Here is a 23,970-nt window from a genome sequence, read left to right as displayed (position 1 = left end):
GTTACATACATACAGGTTACATACATACAGGTTACATATAGGTTACATACATGTTACATACATACAGGTTACATACAGGTTACATACATACAGGTTACATACATACAGTTTACATACAGTTTACATACATACAGGTTACATACATACAGGTTACATACATACAGGTTACATACATGTTACATACAGGTTACATACATACAGTTTACATACATACAGGTTACATACATACAGGTTACATACATGTTACATACATACAGGTTACATATAGGTTACATACATGTTACATACATACAGGTTACATACATACAAGTTACATACATTCAGGTTGCATACATACAGTTTACATACAGTTTACATACATACAGGTTGCATACATACAGGTTACATACATACAGGTTACATACAGGTTACATACATACAGGTTACATACATACAGGTCACATACATACAGGTTACATACATACAGGTTACATACAGGTTACATACATACAGGTTACATACATACAGGTTACATACAGGTTACATTCAGGTTACATACATACAGGTTACATACATACAGGTGACATACATACAGGTTACACACATACAGGTTACATTCAGGTTACATACAGGTTACATACAGGTTACATACAGGTTACATACAGGTTACATACATGTTACATACATACAGGTTACATACAGTTTACATACAGGTTACATACAGGTTACATACAGGTTACATACATACAGGTTACATACAGGTTACATACATACAGGATACATACATACAGGTTACATACATACAGGATACATACATACAGGTTACATACAGGTTACATACATACAGGTTACATACATACATGTTACATACATACAGGTTACATACATGTTACATACATGTTACATACAGGTTACATACATACAGTTTACATACATACAGGTTACATACATACAGGTTACATACAGGTTACATACAGGTTACATACAGGATACATACAGGTTACATACAGGTTACATACAGGTTACGTACAGGTTACATACATACAGGTTACATACATACAGGTTACATACAGGTTACATACATACAGGTTACATACAGGTTACATACGTACAGGTTACATACAGGTTACATACATGCTACATACAGGTTACATACATGTTACATACATGTTACATACAGGTTACATACATGTTACATACAGGTTACATACAGGTTACATACAGGTTACATACATACAGAATACATGCATACATGTTACATACCTACAGAATACATACAGACGACATACATACAGGTTACATACATACAGGTGACATACATACAGGTTACATACATGTTACATACAGGTTACATACAGGTTACATACAGGTTACATACATGTTACATACAGGTTACATACAAATTACATACAGGTTACATACAGGTTACATACATGTTACATACATACAGAATACATGCATACATTTGACATACATACAGAATAAATACAGATGACATACATACAGGTTACATACAAATTACATACAGGTTACATACAGGTTACATACATGTTACATACATACAGAATACATGCATACATTTGACATACATACAGAATAAATACAGACGACATACATACAGGTTACATATATACAGGTGACATACATACAGGTTACATACAGGTTACATACATGTTACATACATTCAGAATACATACATACAGGTTACATACATACAGAATACATACATACATACAGGTTACATACATACAGGTTACATACATGCAGGTTACATACATACAGAATACATACATACATATATGTTACATACATACAAGTTACATACATACAGAATAAATACATACAGGTTACATACATGTTACATACATACTGGTTACATACAGGTTACATACAGGTTACATACATACATGTTACACACATACAGATTACATACATACAGATTACATACATTTTACATACATACAGGTTACATACATGTTACATACATACCGGTTACATACATAGATGTTACATACATGTTACATACATACAGTTTACATACATACAGGTTACATACATACAGGTTACATACATGTTACATACATACAGGTTACATACATACAGGTTACATATAGGTTACATACATGTTACATACATACAGGTTACATACAGGTTACATACATACAAGTTACATACATACAGGTTACATACATACAGTTTACATACATACAGGTTACGTACAGGTTACATACAGATTACATACATACAGGTTACATACAGGTTACATACAGATTGCATACATACAGCATGTATACATGCAGGTTACATACATACAGGTTACATACATACAGGTTACATACAGGTTACATACATACAGGTTACATACATACAGGTTACATACAAGTTACATACATACAGGTTACATACATACTGGTTACATACAGGTTACATACAGGTTACATACATACATGTTACATACATACAGATTACATACATACAGATTACATACAGTTTACATACATACATGTTACATACAGGTTACATACATAGATGTTACATACAGGTTACATACATACAGGTTACATACATAGATGTTACATACAGGTGACATACATACAGGTTACACACATACAGGTTACATTCAGGTTACATACAGGTTACATACAGGTTACATACAGGTTACATACAGGTTACATACATGTTACATACATACAGGTTACATACAGTTTACATACAGGTTACATACAGGTTACATACAGGTTACATACATACAGGTTACATACAGGTTACATACATACAGGATACATACATACAGGTTACATACATACAGGATACATACATACAGGTTACATACAGGTTACATACATACAGGTTACATACATACATGTTACATACATACAGGTTACATACATGTTACATACATGTTACATACAGGTTACATACATACAGTTTACATACATACAGGTTACATACATACAGGTTACATACAGGTTACATACAGGTTACATACAGGATACATACAGGTTACATACAGGTTACATACAGGTTACGTACAGGTTACATACATACAGGTTACATACATACAGGTTACATACAGGTTACATACATACAGGTTACATACAGGTTACATACGTACAGGTTACATACAGGTTACATACATGCTACATACAGGTTACATACATGTTACATACATGTTACATACAGGTTACATACATGTTACATACAGGTTACATACAGGTTACATACAGGTTACATACATACAGAATACATGCATACATGTTACATACCTACAGAATACATACAGACGACATACATACAGGTTACATACATACAGGTGACATACATACAGGTTACATACATGTTACATACAGGTTACATACAGGTTACATACAGGTTACATACATGTTACATACAGGTTACATACAAATTACATACAGGTTACATACAGGTTACATACATGTTACATACATACAGAATACATGCATACATTTGACATACATACAGAATAAATACAGATGACATACATACAGGTTACATACAAATTACATACAGGTTACATACAGGTTACATACATGTTACATACATACAGAATACATGCATACATTTGACATACATACAGAATAAATACAGACGACATACATACAGGTTACATATATACAGGTGACATACATACAGGTTACATACAGGTTACATACATGTTACATACATTCAGAATACATACATACAGGTTACATACATACAGAATACATACATACATACAGGTTACATACATACAGGTTACATACATGCAGGTTACATACATACAGAATACATACATACATATATGTTACATACATACAAGTTACATACATACAGAATAAATACATACAGGTTACATACATGTTACATACATACTGGTTACATACAGGTTACATACAGGTTACATACATACATGTTACACACATACAGATTACATACATACAGATTACATACATTTTACATACATACAGGTTACATACATGTTACATACATACCGGTTACATACATAGATGTTACATACATGTTACATACATACAGTTTACATACATACAGGTTACATACATACAGGTTACATACATGTTACATACATACAGGTTACATACATACAGGTTACATATAGGTTACATACATGTTACATACATACAGGTTACATACAGGTTACATACATACAAGTTACATACATACAGGTTACATACATACAGTTTACATACATACAGGTTACGTACAGGTTACATACAGATTACATACATACAGGTTACATACAGGTTACATACAGATTGCATACATACAGCATGTATACATGCAGGTTACATACATACAGGTTACATACATACAGGTTACATACAGGTTACATACATACAGGTTACATACATACAGGTTACATACAAGTTACATACATACAGGTTACATACATACTGGTTACATACAGGTTACATACAGGTTACATACATACATGTTACATACATACAGATTACATACATACAGATTACATACAGTTTACATACATACATGTTACATACAGGTTACATACATAGATGTTACATACAGGTTACATACATACAGTTTACATACAGTTTAAATACATACAGGTTACATACAGTTTACATACATACAGGTTACATACATACAGAATACATACATACAGGTTACATACATACAGAATACATACATACAGGTTACACACATACAGGTTACATACATACAGGTTACATACAGGTTACATACATGCAGGTTACATACAGGTTACATACATGTTACATACATACAGAATACATACATACAGGTTACATACATACAGGTTACATACATACAGAATACATACATACATACATACATACATACATACATACATACATACATACATACATACATACATACATACATGTTACATACATACAGAATACATACATACAGGTTACATACATGCAGGTTACATACATATATGTTACATACATACAGATTACATACATACAGGTTACATACATACAGGTTACATACATACAGGTTACATACATGTTACATACATACCGGTTACATACATAAATGTTACATACAGGTTACATACATACAGTTTACATACATACAGGTTACATACATACAGGTTACATACATACAGGTTACATACATACAGGTTACATACATACAGGTTACATATAGGTTACATACATGTTACATACATACAGGTTACATACAGGTTACATACATACAAGTTACATACATACAGGTTACATACATACAGGTTACATACATACAGTTTACATACAGTTTACATACATACAGGTTACGTACAGGTTACATACAGATTACATACATACAGGTTACATACAGGTTACATACAGATTGCATACATACAGCATGTATACATGCAGGTTACATACATACAGTTTACATACATACAGGTTACATACAGGTTACATACATACAGTTTACATACAGTTTAAATACATACAGGTTACATACATACAGAATACATACATACAGGTTACATACATACAGAATACATACATACAGGTTACATACATACAGAATACATACATACAGGTTACACACATACAGGTTACATACATACAGGTTACATACAGGTTACATACATGCAGGTTACATACAGGTTACATACATGTTACATACATACAGAATACATACATACATACAGGTTACATACATACAGGTTACATACATACAGAATACATACATACATACATACATACATACATACGTTTACATACATACAGAATACATACATACAGGTTACATACATGCAGGTTACATACATACAGAATACATACATACAGAATACATACATACATACATACATACATACATACATACATACATACATACATACATACATACATACATACATACATGTTACATACATACAGGTTACATACATACAGGTTACATACATACAGGTTACATACATACAGGTTACATACAAGTTACATACATACAGGTTACATACATACTGGTTACATACAGGTTACATACAGGTTACATACATACATGTTACATACATACAGATTACATACAGTTTACATACATACATGTTACATACAGGTTACATACATAGATGTTACATACGGGTTACATACATACAGTTTACATACAGTTTAAATACATACAGGTTACATACATACAGGTTACATACATACAGAATACATACATACAGGTTACATACATACAGAATACATACATACAGGTTACACACATACAGGTTACATACATACAGGTTACATACATGCAGGTTACATACAGGTTACATACATGTTACATACATACAGAATACATACATACAGGTTACATACATACAGGTTACATACATACAGAATATATACATACATACATACATACATACATACATACATACATACATACATACATACATACATACATACATACATACATACAGAATACATACATACAGGTTACATACATGCAGGTTACATACATATATGTTACATACATACAGATTACATACATACAGGTTACATACATACAGGTTACATACATACAGGTTACATACAGGTTACATACATACAAGTTACATACATACAGATTACATACATACAGGTTACATACAGGTTACATACAGATTGCATACATACAGCATGTATACATGCAGGTTACATACATACAGGTTACATACAGGTTACATACATACAGTTTACATACAGTTTAAATACATACAGGTTACATACATACAGAATACATACATACAGGTTACATACATACAGAATACATACATACAGGTTACATACATACAGAATACATACATACAGGTTACACACATACAGGTTACATACATACAGGTTACATACAGGTTACATACATGCAGGTTACATACAGGTTACATACATGTTACATACATACAGAATACATACATACAGGTTACATACATACAGGTTACATACATACAGAATACATACATACATACATACATACATACATACATGTTACATACATACAGAATACATACATACAGGTTACATACATGCAGGTTACATACATACAGAATACATACATACAGAATACATACATACATACATACATACATACATACATACATACATACATACATACATACATACATGCATGTTACATACATACAAGTTACATACATACAGGTTACATACAGGTTACATACAGGTTACATACATACATGTTACATACATACAGATTACATACATACAGATTACATACAGTTTACATACATACATGTTACATACAGGTTACATACATACAGTTTACATACAGTTTAAATACATACAGGTTACACACAGTGTACATACATACAGGTTACATACATACAGAATACATACATACAGGTTACATACATACAGAATGCATACATACAGGTTACACACATACAGGTTACATACATACACGTTACATACATACATGTTACATACATGTTACATACATACAGGTTACATACATACCGGTTACATACATACAGGTTACATACATAGATGTTACATACCGGTTCCATACATACAGTTTCCTTCCTTTTTACATACATACAGTATACATACATACAGGTTACATGCCGTTTACATACATACAGGTTACATACAGGTTACATACATACAGGTTACATACAGATTACATACATACAGGTTACATACAGTTTACATACATACAGGTTACATACATACAGGTTACATACATACAGGTTACATACATGTTACATACATACCGGTTACATACATAGATGTTACATACAGGTTACATACATACAGTTTACATACATACAGGTTACATACATACAGGTTACATACATACAGGTTACATACATGTTACATACATACAGGTTACATACATACAGGTTACATATAGGTTACATACATGTTACATACATACAGGTTACATACAGGTTACATACATACAAGTTACATACATACAGGTTACATACATACAGGTTACATACATACAGTTTACATACCGTTTAAATACATACAGGTTACATACAGTGTACATACATACAGGTTACATACATACAGAATACATACATACAGGTTACATACATACAGAATACATACATACAGGTTACACACATACAGGTTACACACATACAGGTTACATACATACATGTTACATACATGTTACATACATACATGTTACATACATACCGGTTACATACATACAGGTTACATACATAGATGTTACATACAGGTTCCATACATACAGTTTCCTTCCTTTTTACATACATACAGTATACATACATACAGGTTACATGCCGTTTACATACATACAGGTTACATACAGGTTACATATATAGATGTTACATACATACAGGTTACATACAGGTTACATACAGTTTACATACATACAGGTTACATACATGTTACATACAGGTTACATACATACAGGTTACATACATACAGGTTACATACAGGTTACATACATACAGGTTACATACATACATGTTACATACATACAGGTTACGTACAGGTTACATACATACAGGTTACATACAGGTTACATACAGGTTACATACAAGTTACATACAGGTTACATTCATACAGGTTACATACATACAGGTTACGTACAGGTTACATACATACAGGTTACGTACAGGTTACATACATACAGAATACATACAGGTTACTTACAAATTACATACAGGTTACATACATGTTACATACATACAGAATACATGCATATATGTTACATACATACAGAATACATACAGACGACATACATACAGGTTACATACATACAGGTGACATACATACAGAATACATACATACATGTTACATACATGTTACATACATACAGAAGACATACATACATGTTACATACATACAGAATACATACATACAGGTTACATACATGCAGGTTACATACATACAGGTTACATACATACAGAATACATACATACAGGTTACATACATAGATGTTACATACAGGTTCCATACATACAGTTTCCTTCCTTTTTACATACATACAGTATACATACATACAGGTTACATGCCGTTTACATACATACAGGTTACATACAGGTTACATATATAGATGTTACATACATACAGGTTACATACAGGTTACATACAGTTTACATACATACAGGTTACATACATGTTACATACAGGTTACATACATACAGGTTACATACATACAGGTTACATACAGGTTACATACATACAGGTTACATACATACATGTTACATACATACAGGTTACGTACAGGTTACATACATACAGGTTACATACAGGTTACATACAAGTTACATACAGGTTACATTCATACAGGTTACATACATACAGGTTACGTACAGGTTAGATACATACATGTTACATACATACAGGTTACGTACAGGTTACATACATACAGAATACATACAGGTTACTTACAAATTACATACAGGTTACATACATGTTACATACATACAGAATACATGCATATATGTTACATACATACAGAATACATACAGACGACATACATACAGGTTACATACATACAGGTGACATACATACAGAATACATACATACATGTTACATACATGTTACATACATACAGAAGACATACATACATGTTACATACATACAGAATACATACATACAGGTTACATACATACAGGTTACATACATACAGGTTACATACATACAGAATACATACATACAGGTTACATACATACAGGTTACATACATACAGGTTACATACATACAGGTTACATACATGCAGGTTACATACATATATGTTACATACATACAGATTACATACATACAGGTTACATACATACAGGTTACATACATACAGGTTACATACATGTTACATACATACCGGTTACATACATAAATGTTACATACAGGTTACATACATACAGTTTACATACATACAGGTTACATACATACAGGTTACATACATACAGGTTACATACATACAGGTTACATATAGGTTACATACATGTTACATACATACAGGTTACATACAGGTTACATACATACAAGTTACATACATACAGGTTACATACATACAGGTTACATACATACAGTTTACATACAGTTTACATACATACAGGTTACGTACAGGTTACATACATACAGGTTACATACAGGTTACATACAGATTGCATACATACAGCATGTATACATGCAGGTTACATACATACAGGTTACATACATACAGGTTACATACAGGTTACATACATACAGTTTACATACAGTTTAAATACATACAGGTTACATACATACAGAATACATACATACAGGTTACATACATACAGAATACATACATACAGGTTACATACATACAGAATACATACATACAGGTTACACACATACAGGTTACATACATACAGGTTACATACAGGTTACATACATGCAGGTTACATACAGGTTACATACATGTTACATACATACAGAATACATACATACAGGTTACATACATACAGGTTACATACATACAGAATACATACATACATACATACATACATACATACATACATACATGTTACATACATACAGAATACATACATACAGGTTACATACATGCAGGTTACATACATACAGAATACATACATACAGAATACATACATACATACATACATACATACATACATGTTACATACATACAGAATACATACATACAGGTTACATACATGCAGGTTACATACATACAGAATACATACATACAGAATACATACATACATACAAGTTACATACATACAGGTTACATACATGTTACATACATACTGGTTACATACAGGTTACATACAGGTTACATACATACATGTTACATACATACAGATTACATACATACAGATTACATACAGTTTACATACATACATGTTACATACAGGTTACATACATAGATGTTACATACAGGTTACATACATACAGTTTACATACAGTTTAAATACATACAGGTTACATACAGTGTACATACATACAGGTTACATACATACAGAATACATACATACAGGTTACATACATACAGAATGCATACATACAGGTTACACACATACAGGTTACATACATACAGGTTACATACATACATGTTACATACATGTTACATACATACAGGTTACATACATACCGGTTACATACATACAGGTTACATACATAGATGTTACATACAGGTTCCATACATACAGTTTCCTTCCTTTTTACATACATACAGTATACATACATACAGGTTACATGCCGTTTACATACATACATGTTACATACATACAGGTTACATACAGGTTACATACAGATTACATACATACAGGTTACATACAGTTTACATACATGTTACATACATACAGAATACATACATACAGGTTACATACATACAGAATACATACATACAGGTTACACACATACAGGTTACATACATACAGGTTACATACAGGTTACATACATGCAGGTTACATACAGGTTACATACATGTTACATACATACAGAATACATACATACTGGTTACATACATACAGGTTACATACATACAGAATACATACATACATACATACATACATACATACATACATACATACATACATACATGTTACATACATACAGAATACATACATACAGGTTACATACATGCAGGTTACATACATATATGTTACATACATACAGATCACATACATACAGGTTACATACATACAGGTTACATACATACAGGTTACATACATGTTACATACATACAGTTTACATACATACAGGTTACATACATACAGGTTACATACATACAGATTACATACATACAGGTTACATACAGGTTACATACAGATTGCATACATACAGCATGTATACATGCAGGTTACATACATACAGGTTACATACATACAGGTTACATACAGGTTACATACATACAGTTTACATACAGTTTAAATACATACAGGTTACATACATACAGAATACATACATACAGGTTACATACATACAGAATACATACATACAGGTTACATACATACAGAATACATACATACAGGTTACACACATACAGGTTACATACATACAGGTTACATACATGCAGGTTACATACAGGTTACATACATGTTACATACATACAGAATACATACATACAGGTTACATACATACAGGTTACATACATACAGAATACATACATACATACATACATACATACATGTTACATACATACAGAATACATACATACAGGTTACATACATGCAGGTTACATACATACAGAATACATACATACAGAATACATACATACATACATACATACATACATACATACATACATACATACATACATACATACATGTTACATACATACAAGTTACATACATACAGGTTACATACATGTTACATACATACTGGTTACATACAGGTTACATACAGGTTACATACATACATGTTACATACATACAGATTACATACATACAGATTACATACAGTTTACATACATACATGTTACATACAGGTTACATACATAGATGTTACATACAGGTTACATACATACAGTTTACATACAGTTTAAATACATACAGGTTACACACAGTGTACATACATACAGGTTACATACATACAGAATACATACATACAGGTTACATACATACAGAATGCATACATACAGGTTACACACATACAGGTTACATACATACACGTTACATACATACATGTTACATACATGTTACATACATACAGGTTACATACATACCGGTTACATACATACAGGTTACATACATAGATGTTACATACCGGTTCCATACATACAGTTTCCTTCCTTTTTACATACATACAGTATACATACATACAGGTTACATGCCGTTTACATACATACATGTTACATACATACAGGTTACATACAGGTTACATACATACAGGTTACATACAGATTACATACATACAGGTTACATACAGTTTACATACATACAGGTTACATACATACAGGTTACATACATACAGGTTACATACATGTTACATACATACCGGTTACATACATAGATGTTACATACAGGTTACATACATACAGTTTACATACATACAGGTTACATACATACAGGTTACATACATACAGGTTACATACATTTTACATACATACAGGTTACATACATACAGGTTACATATAGGTTACATACATGTTACATACATACAGGTTACATACAGGTTACATACATACAAGTTACATACATACAGGTTACATACATACAGGTTACATACATACAGTTTACATACAGTTTAAATACATACAGGTTACATACAGTGTACATACATACAGGTTACATACATACAGAATACATACATACAGGTTACATACATACAGAATACATACATACAGGTTACACACATACAGGTTACATACATACAGGTTACATACATACATGTTACATACATGTTACATACATACATGTTACATACATACCGGTTACATACATACAGGTTACATACATAGATGTTACATACAGGTTCCATACATACAGTTTCCTTCCTTTTTACATACATACAGTATACATACATACAGGTTACATGCCGTTTACATACATACAGGTTACATACAGGTTACATATATAGATGTTACATACATACAGGTTACATACAGGTTACATACAGTTTACATACATACAGGTTACATACATGTTACATACAGGTTACATACATACAGGTTACATACATACAGGTTACATACAGGTTACATACATACAGGTTACATACATACATGTTACATACATACAGGTTACGTACAGGTTACATACATACAGGTTACATACAGGTTACATACAAGTTACATACAGGTTACATTCATACAGGTTACATACATACAGGTTACGTACAGGTTACATACATACATGTTACATACATACAGGTTACGTACAGGTTACATACATACAGAATACATACAGGTTACTTACAAATTACATACAGGTTACATACATGTTACATACATACAGAATACATGCATATATGTTACATACATACAGAATACATACAGACGACATACATACAGGTTACATACATACAGGTGACATACATACAGAATACATACATACATGTTACATACATGTTACATACATACAGAAGACATACATACATGTTACATACATACAGAATACATACATACAGGTTACATACATGCAGGTTACATACATACAGGTTACATACATACAGAATACATACATACAGGTTACATACATAGATGTTACATACAGGTTCCATACATACAGTTTCCTTCCTTTTTACATACATACAGTATACATACATACAGGTTACATGCCGTTTACATACATACAGGTTACATACAGGTTACATATATAGATGTTACATACATACAGGTTACATACAGGTTACATACAGTTTACATACATACATGTTACATACATGTTACATACAGGTTACATACATACAGGTTACATACATACAGGTTACATACAGGTTACATACATACAGGTTACATACATACATGTTACATACATACAGGTTACGTACAGGTTACATACATACAGGTTACATACAGGTTACATACAGGTTACATACAAGTTACATACAGGTTACATTCATACAGGTTACATACATACAGGTTACGTACAGGTTAGATACATACATGTTACATACATACAGGTTATGTACAGGTTACATACATACAGAATACATACAGGTTACTTACAAATTACATACAGGTTACATACATGTTACATACATACAGAATACATGCATATATGTTACATACATACAGAATACATACAGACGACATACATACAGGTTACATACATACAGGTGACATACATACATACATGTTACATACATGTTACATACATACAGAAGACATACATACATGTTACATACATACAGAATACATACATACAGGTTACGTACATACAGGTTACATACATACAGGTTACATACATACAGAATACATACATACAGGTTACATACATACAGGTTACATACATACAGGTTACATACATACAGAATACATACATACAGGTTACATACATGCAGGTTACATACATATATGTTACATACATACAGATTACATACATACAGGTTACATACATACAGGTTACATACATACAGGTTACATACATGTTACATACATACCGGTTACATACATAAATGTTACATACAGGTTACATACATACAGTTTACATACATACAGGTTACATACATACAGGTTACATACATACAGGTTACATACATACAGGTTACATATAGGTTACATACATGTTACATACATACAGGTTACATACAGGTTACATACATACAGGTTACATACATACAGTTTACATACAGTTTACATACATACAGGTTACGTACAGGTTACATACAGATTACATACATACAGGTTACATACAGGTTACATACAGATTGCATACATACAGCATGTATACATGCAGGTTACATACATACAGGTTACATACATACAGGTTACATACAGGTTACATACATACAGTTTACATACAGTTTAAATACATACAGGTTACATACATACAGAATACATACATACAGGTTACATACATACAGAATACATACATACAGGTTACATACATACAGAATACATACATACAGGTTACACACATACAGGTTACATACATACAGGTTACATACAGGTTACATACATGCAGGTTACATACAGGTTACATACATGTTACATACATACAGAATACATACATACAGGTTACATACATACAGGTTACATACATACAGAATACATACATACATACATACATACATACATACATACATGTTACATACATACAGAATACATACATACAGGTTACATACATGCAGGTTACATACATACAGAATACATACATACAGAATACATACATACATACATACATACATACATACATACATACATACATACATACATACATACATGTTACATACATACAAGTTACATACATACAGGTTACATACATGTTACATACATACTGGTTACATACAGGTTACATACAGGTTACATACATACATGTTACATACATACATACAGATTACATACAGTTTACATACATACATGTTACATACAGGTTACATACATAGATGTTACATACAGGTTACATACATACAGTTTACATACAGTTTAAATACATACAGGTTACATACAGTGTACATACATACAGGTTACATACATACAGAATACATACATACAGGTTACATACATACAGAATGCATACATACAGGTTACACACATACAGGTTACATACATACAGGTTACATACATACATGTTACATACATGTTACATACATACAGGTTACATACATACCGGTTACATACATACAGGTTACATACATAGATGTTACATACAGGTTCCATACATACAGTTTCCTTCCTTTTTACATACATACAGTATACATACATACAGGTTACATGCCGTTTACATACATACAGGTTACATACAGGTTACATACATACAGGTTACATACAGATTACATACATACAGGTTACATACAGTTTACATACATACAGGTTACATACATACAGGTTACATACATGTTACATACATACCGGTTACATACATAGATGTTACATACAGGTTACATACATACAGTTTACATACATACAGGTTACATACATACAGGTTACATACATGTTACATACATACAGGTTACATACATACAGGTTACATATAGGTTACATACATGTTACATACATACAGGTTACATACAGGTTACATACATACAAGTTACATACATACAGGTTACATACATACAGGTTACATACATACAGTTTACATACAGTTTAAATACATACAGGTTACATACAGTGTACATACATACAGGTTACATACATACAGAATACATACACACAGGTTACATACATACAGAATACATACATACAGGTTACACACATACAGGTTACATACATACAGGTTACATACATACATGTTACATACATGTTACATACATACATGTTACATACATACCGGTTACATACATACAGGTTACATACATAGATGTTACATACAGGTTCCATACATACAGTTTCCTTCCTTTTTACATACATACAGTATACATACATACAGGTTACATGCCGTTTACATACATACATGTTACATACATACAGGTTACATACAGGTTACATACATACAGGTTACATACAGATTACATACATACAGGTTACATACAGTTTACATACATACAGGTTACATACAGGTTACATATATAGATGTTACATACATACAGGTTACATACAGGTTACATACAGTTTACATACATACAGGTTACATACATGTTACATACAGGTTACATACATACAGGTTACATACATACAGGTTACATACAGGTTACATACATACAGGTTACATACATACATGTTACATACATACAGGTTACATACAGGTTACATACAGGTTACATACAAGTTACATACAGGTTACATTCATACAGGTTACATACATACAGGTTACGTACAGGTTACATACATACATGTTACATACATACAGGTTACGTACAGGTTACATACATACAGAATACATACAGGTTACTTACAAATTACATACAGGTTACATACATGTTACATACATACAGAATACATGCATATATGTTACATACATACAGAATACATACAGACGACATACATACAGGTTACATACATACAGGTGACATACATACAGAATACATACATACATGTTACATACATGTTACATACATACAGAAGACATACATACATGTTACATACATACAGAATACATACATACAGGTTACATACATACAGGTTACATACATACAGGTTAAATACATACAGAATACATACATACAGGTTACATACATACAGGTTACATACATACAGGTTACATACATACAGAATACATACATACAGAATACATACATACAGACTACATACATACAGGTTACATACATTATTTATTTATTTACTTTTCTGCTCTTCTGCACACCAATATCTCTACCTGTACATGACCATCTGATCTTTTATCACTCCAGTGTTAATCTGCAAAATTGTAATTATTTGCCTACCTCCTCATATCTTTTGCACACAATGTATATAGACCCCCCCTTCGTTTTCTACTGTGTTATTGACTTGTTAATTGTTTACTCCATGTGTAACTCTTTGTTGTATGCTCACACTGCTATGCTTTATCTTGGCCAGGTCGCAGTTGCAAATGAGAACTTGTTCTCAACTAGCCTACCTGGTTAAATAAAGGTGTTCTCAACTAGCCTACCTGGTTAAATAAAGGTGTTCTCAACTAGTCTACCTGGTTAAATAAGGTTAAATAAAATAAAATAAAAAATAAATAAACATACAGGTTACATACATACAGGTTACATACAGGTTACATACATACAGGTTACATACATACAGGTTACATACAGGTTACATACATACAGGTTACATACATACAGGTTACATACAGGTTACATACATACAGGTTACATACATACAGGTTACATACAGGTTACATACATACAGGTACATACATACAGGTTACATACAGGTTACATACATACAGGTTACATACATACAGGTTACATACAGGTTACATACATACAGGTTACATACATACAGGTTACATACAGGTTACATACATACAGGTTACATACATACAGGTTACATACAGGTTACATACATACAGGTTACATACATACAGGTTACATACATACAGGTTACATACATACAGAATACATACATACAGGTTACATACATACAGGTTACATACAGGTTACATACATACAGGTTACATACATACAGGTTACATACATACAGGTTACATACATACAGAATACATACATACAGGTTACATACATACAGGTTACATACATACAGGTCACATACATACAGAATACATACATACAGGTTACATACATACAGGTTACATACATACAGGTTACATACATACAGAATACATACATACAGGTTCCATTGGCAGTTTACTGTTAGTTGATTATTTGTGTTGAATGGTTCTGTTGTTCCTTCAATACTCTCATTCTGTTTCTCTGTGTGTTTTCAGGAGAGGGTGTGACTGTCATTCTGTTTCTCTGTGTGTTTTCAGGAGAGGGTGTGACTGTCATTCTGTTTCTCTGTGTGTTTTCAGGGGAGGGTGTGACTGTCATTCTGTTTCTCTGTGTGTTTTCAGGAGAGGGTGTGACTGTCATTCTGTTTCTCTGTGTGTTTTCAGGAGACGGTGTGACTGTCATTCTGTTTCTCTGTGTGTTTTCAGGGGAGGGTGTGACTGTCATTCTGTTTCTCTGTGTGTTTTCAGGAGAGAAGGGGAGGGTGTGCGTGTGTTCTGGGACCGGCTAAGGGAACCCTCGTTCTCGTCTCGGTGGAACCCGTTCGCTACAGACTACCCATTCAGCACCTTTACCTATCACCCTGTCAGGAACATAGACCACAGGTTCACTGCTCTCTGTGAGGTGAGCTTTGTGATGTGTACCATCCTGCCACCCTACCATATTACACCCTACCATCTTACATCTTACCACCCTACCATCTTACACCCTACCATCTTACATCCTACCATATTACACCCTACCATCTTACATCCTACCACCCTACCATCTTACATCCTACCACCCTACCATCTTACATCCTACCATCTTACATCCTACCATCTTAAATCCTACCACCCTACCATCTTACATCCTACCACCATACTATATTACACCCTACCATCTTACATCCTACCATCTTACATCCTGCCACCCTACCATCTTACATCCTACCATCTTACATCCTACCACCATACCATCTTACATCCTACCACCCTACCATCTTTTGTTTCCTCTCCTCTCTCCCTCCTCTCTTCCTCTGTCTCTCCTTCCTCTATCTCCCTCCTCTCTCCCTCTCTCTCTCCTCCTCTCTTCCTCTCTCTCTCCCTCCTCTCTTCCTCTCTCTCCCTCTCTTCCTCTCTCTCCCTCCTCTCTCCCTCTCTCTCTCCTCCTCTCTCTCTCCCTCCTCTCTTCCTCTCTCTCACTCTCTTCCTCTCTCTCCCTCCTCTCTTCCTCTCTTCCTCTCTCTCCTCATCTCTTCCTCTCTCTCCTCCTCTCTCCCTCTCCTCCTCTCTTCCTCTCTCTCTCCCTCCTCTCTTCCTCCCTCTCCCTCCTCTCTTCTTCCTCTCTTCCTCTCTCCCTCCTCTCTCCCTCTCTCTCCCTCTCTCTTCCTCTCTCTTCCTCCTCTCTTCCTCTCTTCCTCTCTCATCTCGTCCTCTCTCTTCCTCCTCTCTCCCTCCTCTCTTCCTCTCTCGCTCCCTCTCTCTTCCTCTCCTCTCTCCCTCCTCTCCCCCTCCTCTTCCTCTCTCTCCCTCCTCTCTCCCTCCTCTCTTCCTCTCTCATCTCGTCCTCTCTCTCCCTCCTCTTTCTCCCTCCTCTCTTCCTCTCTCTCCCTCATCTCTTCCTCTCTCTCCCTCCTCTTTCTCCCTCCTCTCTTCCCTCCTCTCTCTCCCTCATCTTTTCCTGTATCTCTACCTCCCTCCCTTTCTCAGATCAAGAGTTTCCGTGAGCAGCTGATGGAGTCAGCCCAGAAGGCCCACCTAAAGATGCCCGTCCCTGGCAAGGCCAACGGGGTCCTGGTGCTGAACCAGCCCCTGCTCATCGAGGCCTACGTGGGTCTCATGTCCTATATCGGTAACCAGAACAAACTGGGGTACAGTCTGGCACGGGGAAACATTGGGTTTTAATCTAGGATTTCGGCTTTGTGCTTTTCAATGTACAATACTACTTCATTACTTAACCCTATTTTACAGTTGTGGCCGAGTTACAGATTTGAAGTAATATTGTCAAAAAAATTGTATACATCAGGTTTTAAAAGCTCTTGTGAGACATTTTTAAATATACATTTGTACTTGATTTGCTTCTGAACACTTTTTTTTACATTTATTTGGTCAGATTTACAGATTTGAAGTAGTATATTATATATATATATATTATATATGTCTATTTGTATTTAATAGTTCACAACATGGAAGGAAGTGTTTTTACCCTCATTTCAAATGTGCTTTAGAGGTGATTTGTTGGTTGGTTTTCTTGGTTTGTTCAACTAAAGTCTGTCTAAAATTGAAACGTATGTAGTTCTCTATCATTAGGATTACCTACAGGACTAAGGGATAGTCTACTGTAACTTCATACTCAAATTACCATGCCAAATTGTTCCTGCTGTCACAGTCAATAAAGATTTCACATTACCATCCACATTATCGTCCGTGACTGTACAGCGCTGATTTACAATCCTCTAACTGAGTCACTTAATGTACAAACAGACATTTCACCAGGCTCCTGAGTGGCGCCAGCGGTCTGAGGCACTGCATCTCGGTGCTAGAGGCGTAACTACATACCCTGGTTCAATTCCTGGCTGTATCACAACCTGCCGTGATTGGGAGTCCCAGCGTCGTCTGGGTTTGGTCGGTGTAGGCCGTCATTGTAAAGTAACGTCATGAGTGGTGATTATGGTGCATTGTTTAGCTAGCTAGCTATGTCTTTAACAAAAGACTCCACGATGCAAGTAAACATTTCGGGTGTGTTTGTAAATTCAGTCTGGCCGTCCGATTTCAGAGCACTCCCGTCTGAGTGTGTCAGAGCGCAGAATAACTGATGAATTTACAAACGCTCAGCACCCGTTGAATACGGCCGGTGTCAGTAAACGTTGGCAAAAAAATAGTAATTAAATGGTTCCCAGCAGCACAGTTACAGTCACCAACGCTCTGGATAACATGGAAACAGCCTAAGCATCTCTGCTAGGGCTAGGTAAAATGGTCAGGGTTTGTGTCACGCCCTGACCTTAGTTATCTATGTTTTATGTATTATTTTGGTCAGGTCAGGGTGTGACGAGGGTGGGTTGTGTGTTTTGTCCTGTCTAGGGTTTTTGTATATCTATGGGTTGTTTGTATGTTTAGGTAATGTAGGTCTATGGTGGCCTGAATTGCCAATTCCCAATCAGAGGCAGCTGTTTATCGTTTCTGATTGGGGATCCTATTTAGGTTGCCATTTTTCCATTTTGTTTTTGTGGGTTATTGTCAATGTGTAGTGCATGTCAGCACTAGTTGTTTATAGCTTCACGTTCGTTTGTTTAAGCGTTCTTCGTTTTAATAAAAGTAGAATGTATTCCAATCACGCTGTGCCTTGGTCTCCTCGTTACGATGAATGTGACAGTTTGGGAGAAGCTAAAGCTTTAAAGGGAACGATGCTGAACGAGTGTAAATAAAGAAGAGATCTCCAGTAGGTACCAAAACATTTAAAGGCCATTTTCTCAAAAGTGAGTTTACAAGTTTATCTACTTTCAAAGCAGAATTACTTTCCCATTGTTCCTCAAATGCAGTGTATATATACTATTTTGTAGCTCTGTGTCCCTGCTTTTATCCAATATAATAATCAAATGTTGCTTCATAAGACAGACTCTAGGCGGTCGGTCACATATACTGTATGTCTCTCTATTTATGAGTGGGATTCTTGGGAACTGATTTCCTAAATAAAAATCCTGGTGATTTTACACATACACAATGAAAACGTCTAATTAAAGCTTGGAGACGTAGAGAATAGGAATAATCCATTTGGGATGTAAACTCAAAGATGATCCCTGCCTCATTCTGTGTCTTACAGACTCACTGTGTTTGGCAGCTCTCTGCTAGGTTTATAGTGTCATTCTGTGTCTTACAGACTCACTGTGTTTGGCAGCTCTCTGCTAGGTTTATAGTGTCATTCTGTGTCTTACAGACTCACTGTGTTTGGCAGCTCTCTGCTAGGTTTATAGTGTCATTCTGTGTCTTACAGACTCACTGTGTTTGGCAGCTCTCTGCTAGGTTTATAGTGTCATTCTGTGTCTTACAGACTCACTGTGTTTGGCAGCTCTCTGCTAGGTTTATAGTGTCATTCTGTGTCTTACAGACTCACTGTGTTTGGCAGCTCTCTGCTAGGTTTATAGTGTCATTCTGTGTCTTACAGACTCACTGTGTTTGGCAGCTCTCTGCTAGGTTTATAGTGTCCTTCTGTGTCTTACAGACTCACTGTGTTTGGCAGCTCTCTGCTAGGTTTATAGTGTCATTCTGTGTCTTACAGACTCACTGTGTTTGGCAGCTCTCTGCTAGGTTTATAGTGTCATTCTGTGTCTTACAGACTCACTGTGTTTGGCAGCTCTCTGCTAGGTTTATAGTGTCATTCTGTGTCTTACAGACTCACTGTGTTTGGCAGCTCTCTGCTAGGTTTATAGTGTCATTCTGTGTCTTACAGACTCAATGTGTTTGGCAGCTCTCTGCTAGGTTTATAGTGTCATTCTGTGTCTTACAGACTCACTGTGTTTGGCAGCTCTCTGCTAGGTTTATAGTGTCATTCTGTGTCTTACAGACTCACTGTGTTTGGCAGCTCTCTGCTAGGTTTATAGTGTCATTCTGTGTCTTACAGACTCACTGTGTTTGGCAGCTCTCTGCTAGGTTTATAGTGTCATTCTGTGTCTTACAGACTCACTGTGTTTGGCAGCTCTCTGCTAGGTTTATAGTGTCATTCTGTGTCTTACAGACTCAATGTGTTTGGCAGCTCTCTGCTAGGTTTATAGTGTCATTCTGTGTCTTACAGACTCACTGTGTTTGGCAGCTCTCTGCTAGGTTTATAGTGTCATTCTGTGTCTTACAGACTCACTGTGTTTGGCAGCTCTCTGCTAGGTTTATAGTGTCATTCTGTGTCTTACAGACTCACTGTGTTTGGCAGCTCTCTGCTAGGTTTATAGTGTCATTCTGTGTCTTACAGACTCACTGTGTTTGGCAGCTCTCTGCTAGGTTTATAGTGTCATTCTGTGTCTTACAGACTCACTGTGTTTGGCAGCTCTCTGCTAGGTTTATAGTGTCATTCTGTGTCTTACAGACTCACTGTGTTTGGCAGCTCTCTGCTAGGTTTATAGTGTCATTCTGTGTCTTACAGACTCACTGTGTTTGGCAGCTCTCTGCTAGGTTTATAGTGTCATTCTGTGTCTTACAGACTCACTGTGTTTGGCAGCTCTCTGCTAGGTTTATAGTGTCATTCTGTGTCTTACAGACTCACTGTGTTTGGCAGCTCTCTGCTAGGTTTATAGTGTCATTCTGTGTCTTACAGACTCACTGTGTTTGGCAGCTCTCTGCTAGGTTTATAGTGTCATTCTGTGTCTTACAGACTCACTGTG

The 23,970-nt window shown here is 34.6% G+C and overlaps 1 protein-coding gene across 1 annotated transcript in view; it reads left to right on the top strand.

Moving 5' to 3' along the window:
* The window catches only part of LOC109885001 (tumor protein p63-regulated gene 1-like protein), a 111,823-nt gene extending 89,891 nt beyond the window's left edge, over nucleotides 1–21,932 (top strand). Inside the window, exons 5-6 of the mRNA XM_031838171.1 lie at nucleotides 19,091–19,244; nucleotides 20,312–21,932. Coding sequence (XP_031694031.1) covers nucleotides 19,091–19,244; nucleotides 20,312–20,506 — 349 coding nt within the window. The 3' untranslated portion in view covers nucleotides 20,507–21,932. The remainder of the gene's footprint in view (nucleotides 1–19,090; nucleotides 19,245–20,311) is intronic.
* The last annotated feature ends 2,038 nt before the right edge of the window (nucleotides 21,933–23,970 follow it).

This window comes from Oncorhynchus kisutch, linkage group LG13, assembly GCF_002021735.2.
Source record: "Oncorhynchus kisutch isolate 150728-3 linkage group LG13, Okis_V2, whole genome shotgun sequence".
Taxonomy (NCBI): Eukaryota; Metazoa; Chordata; class Actinopteri; order Salmoniformes; family Salmonidae; genus Oncorhynchus; species Oncorhynchus kisutch.
The sequence above is the reverse complement of the archived record's forward strand: the minus strand, read 5'-3'. Positions and strand labels throughout refer to the sequence as shown.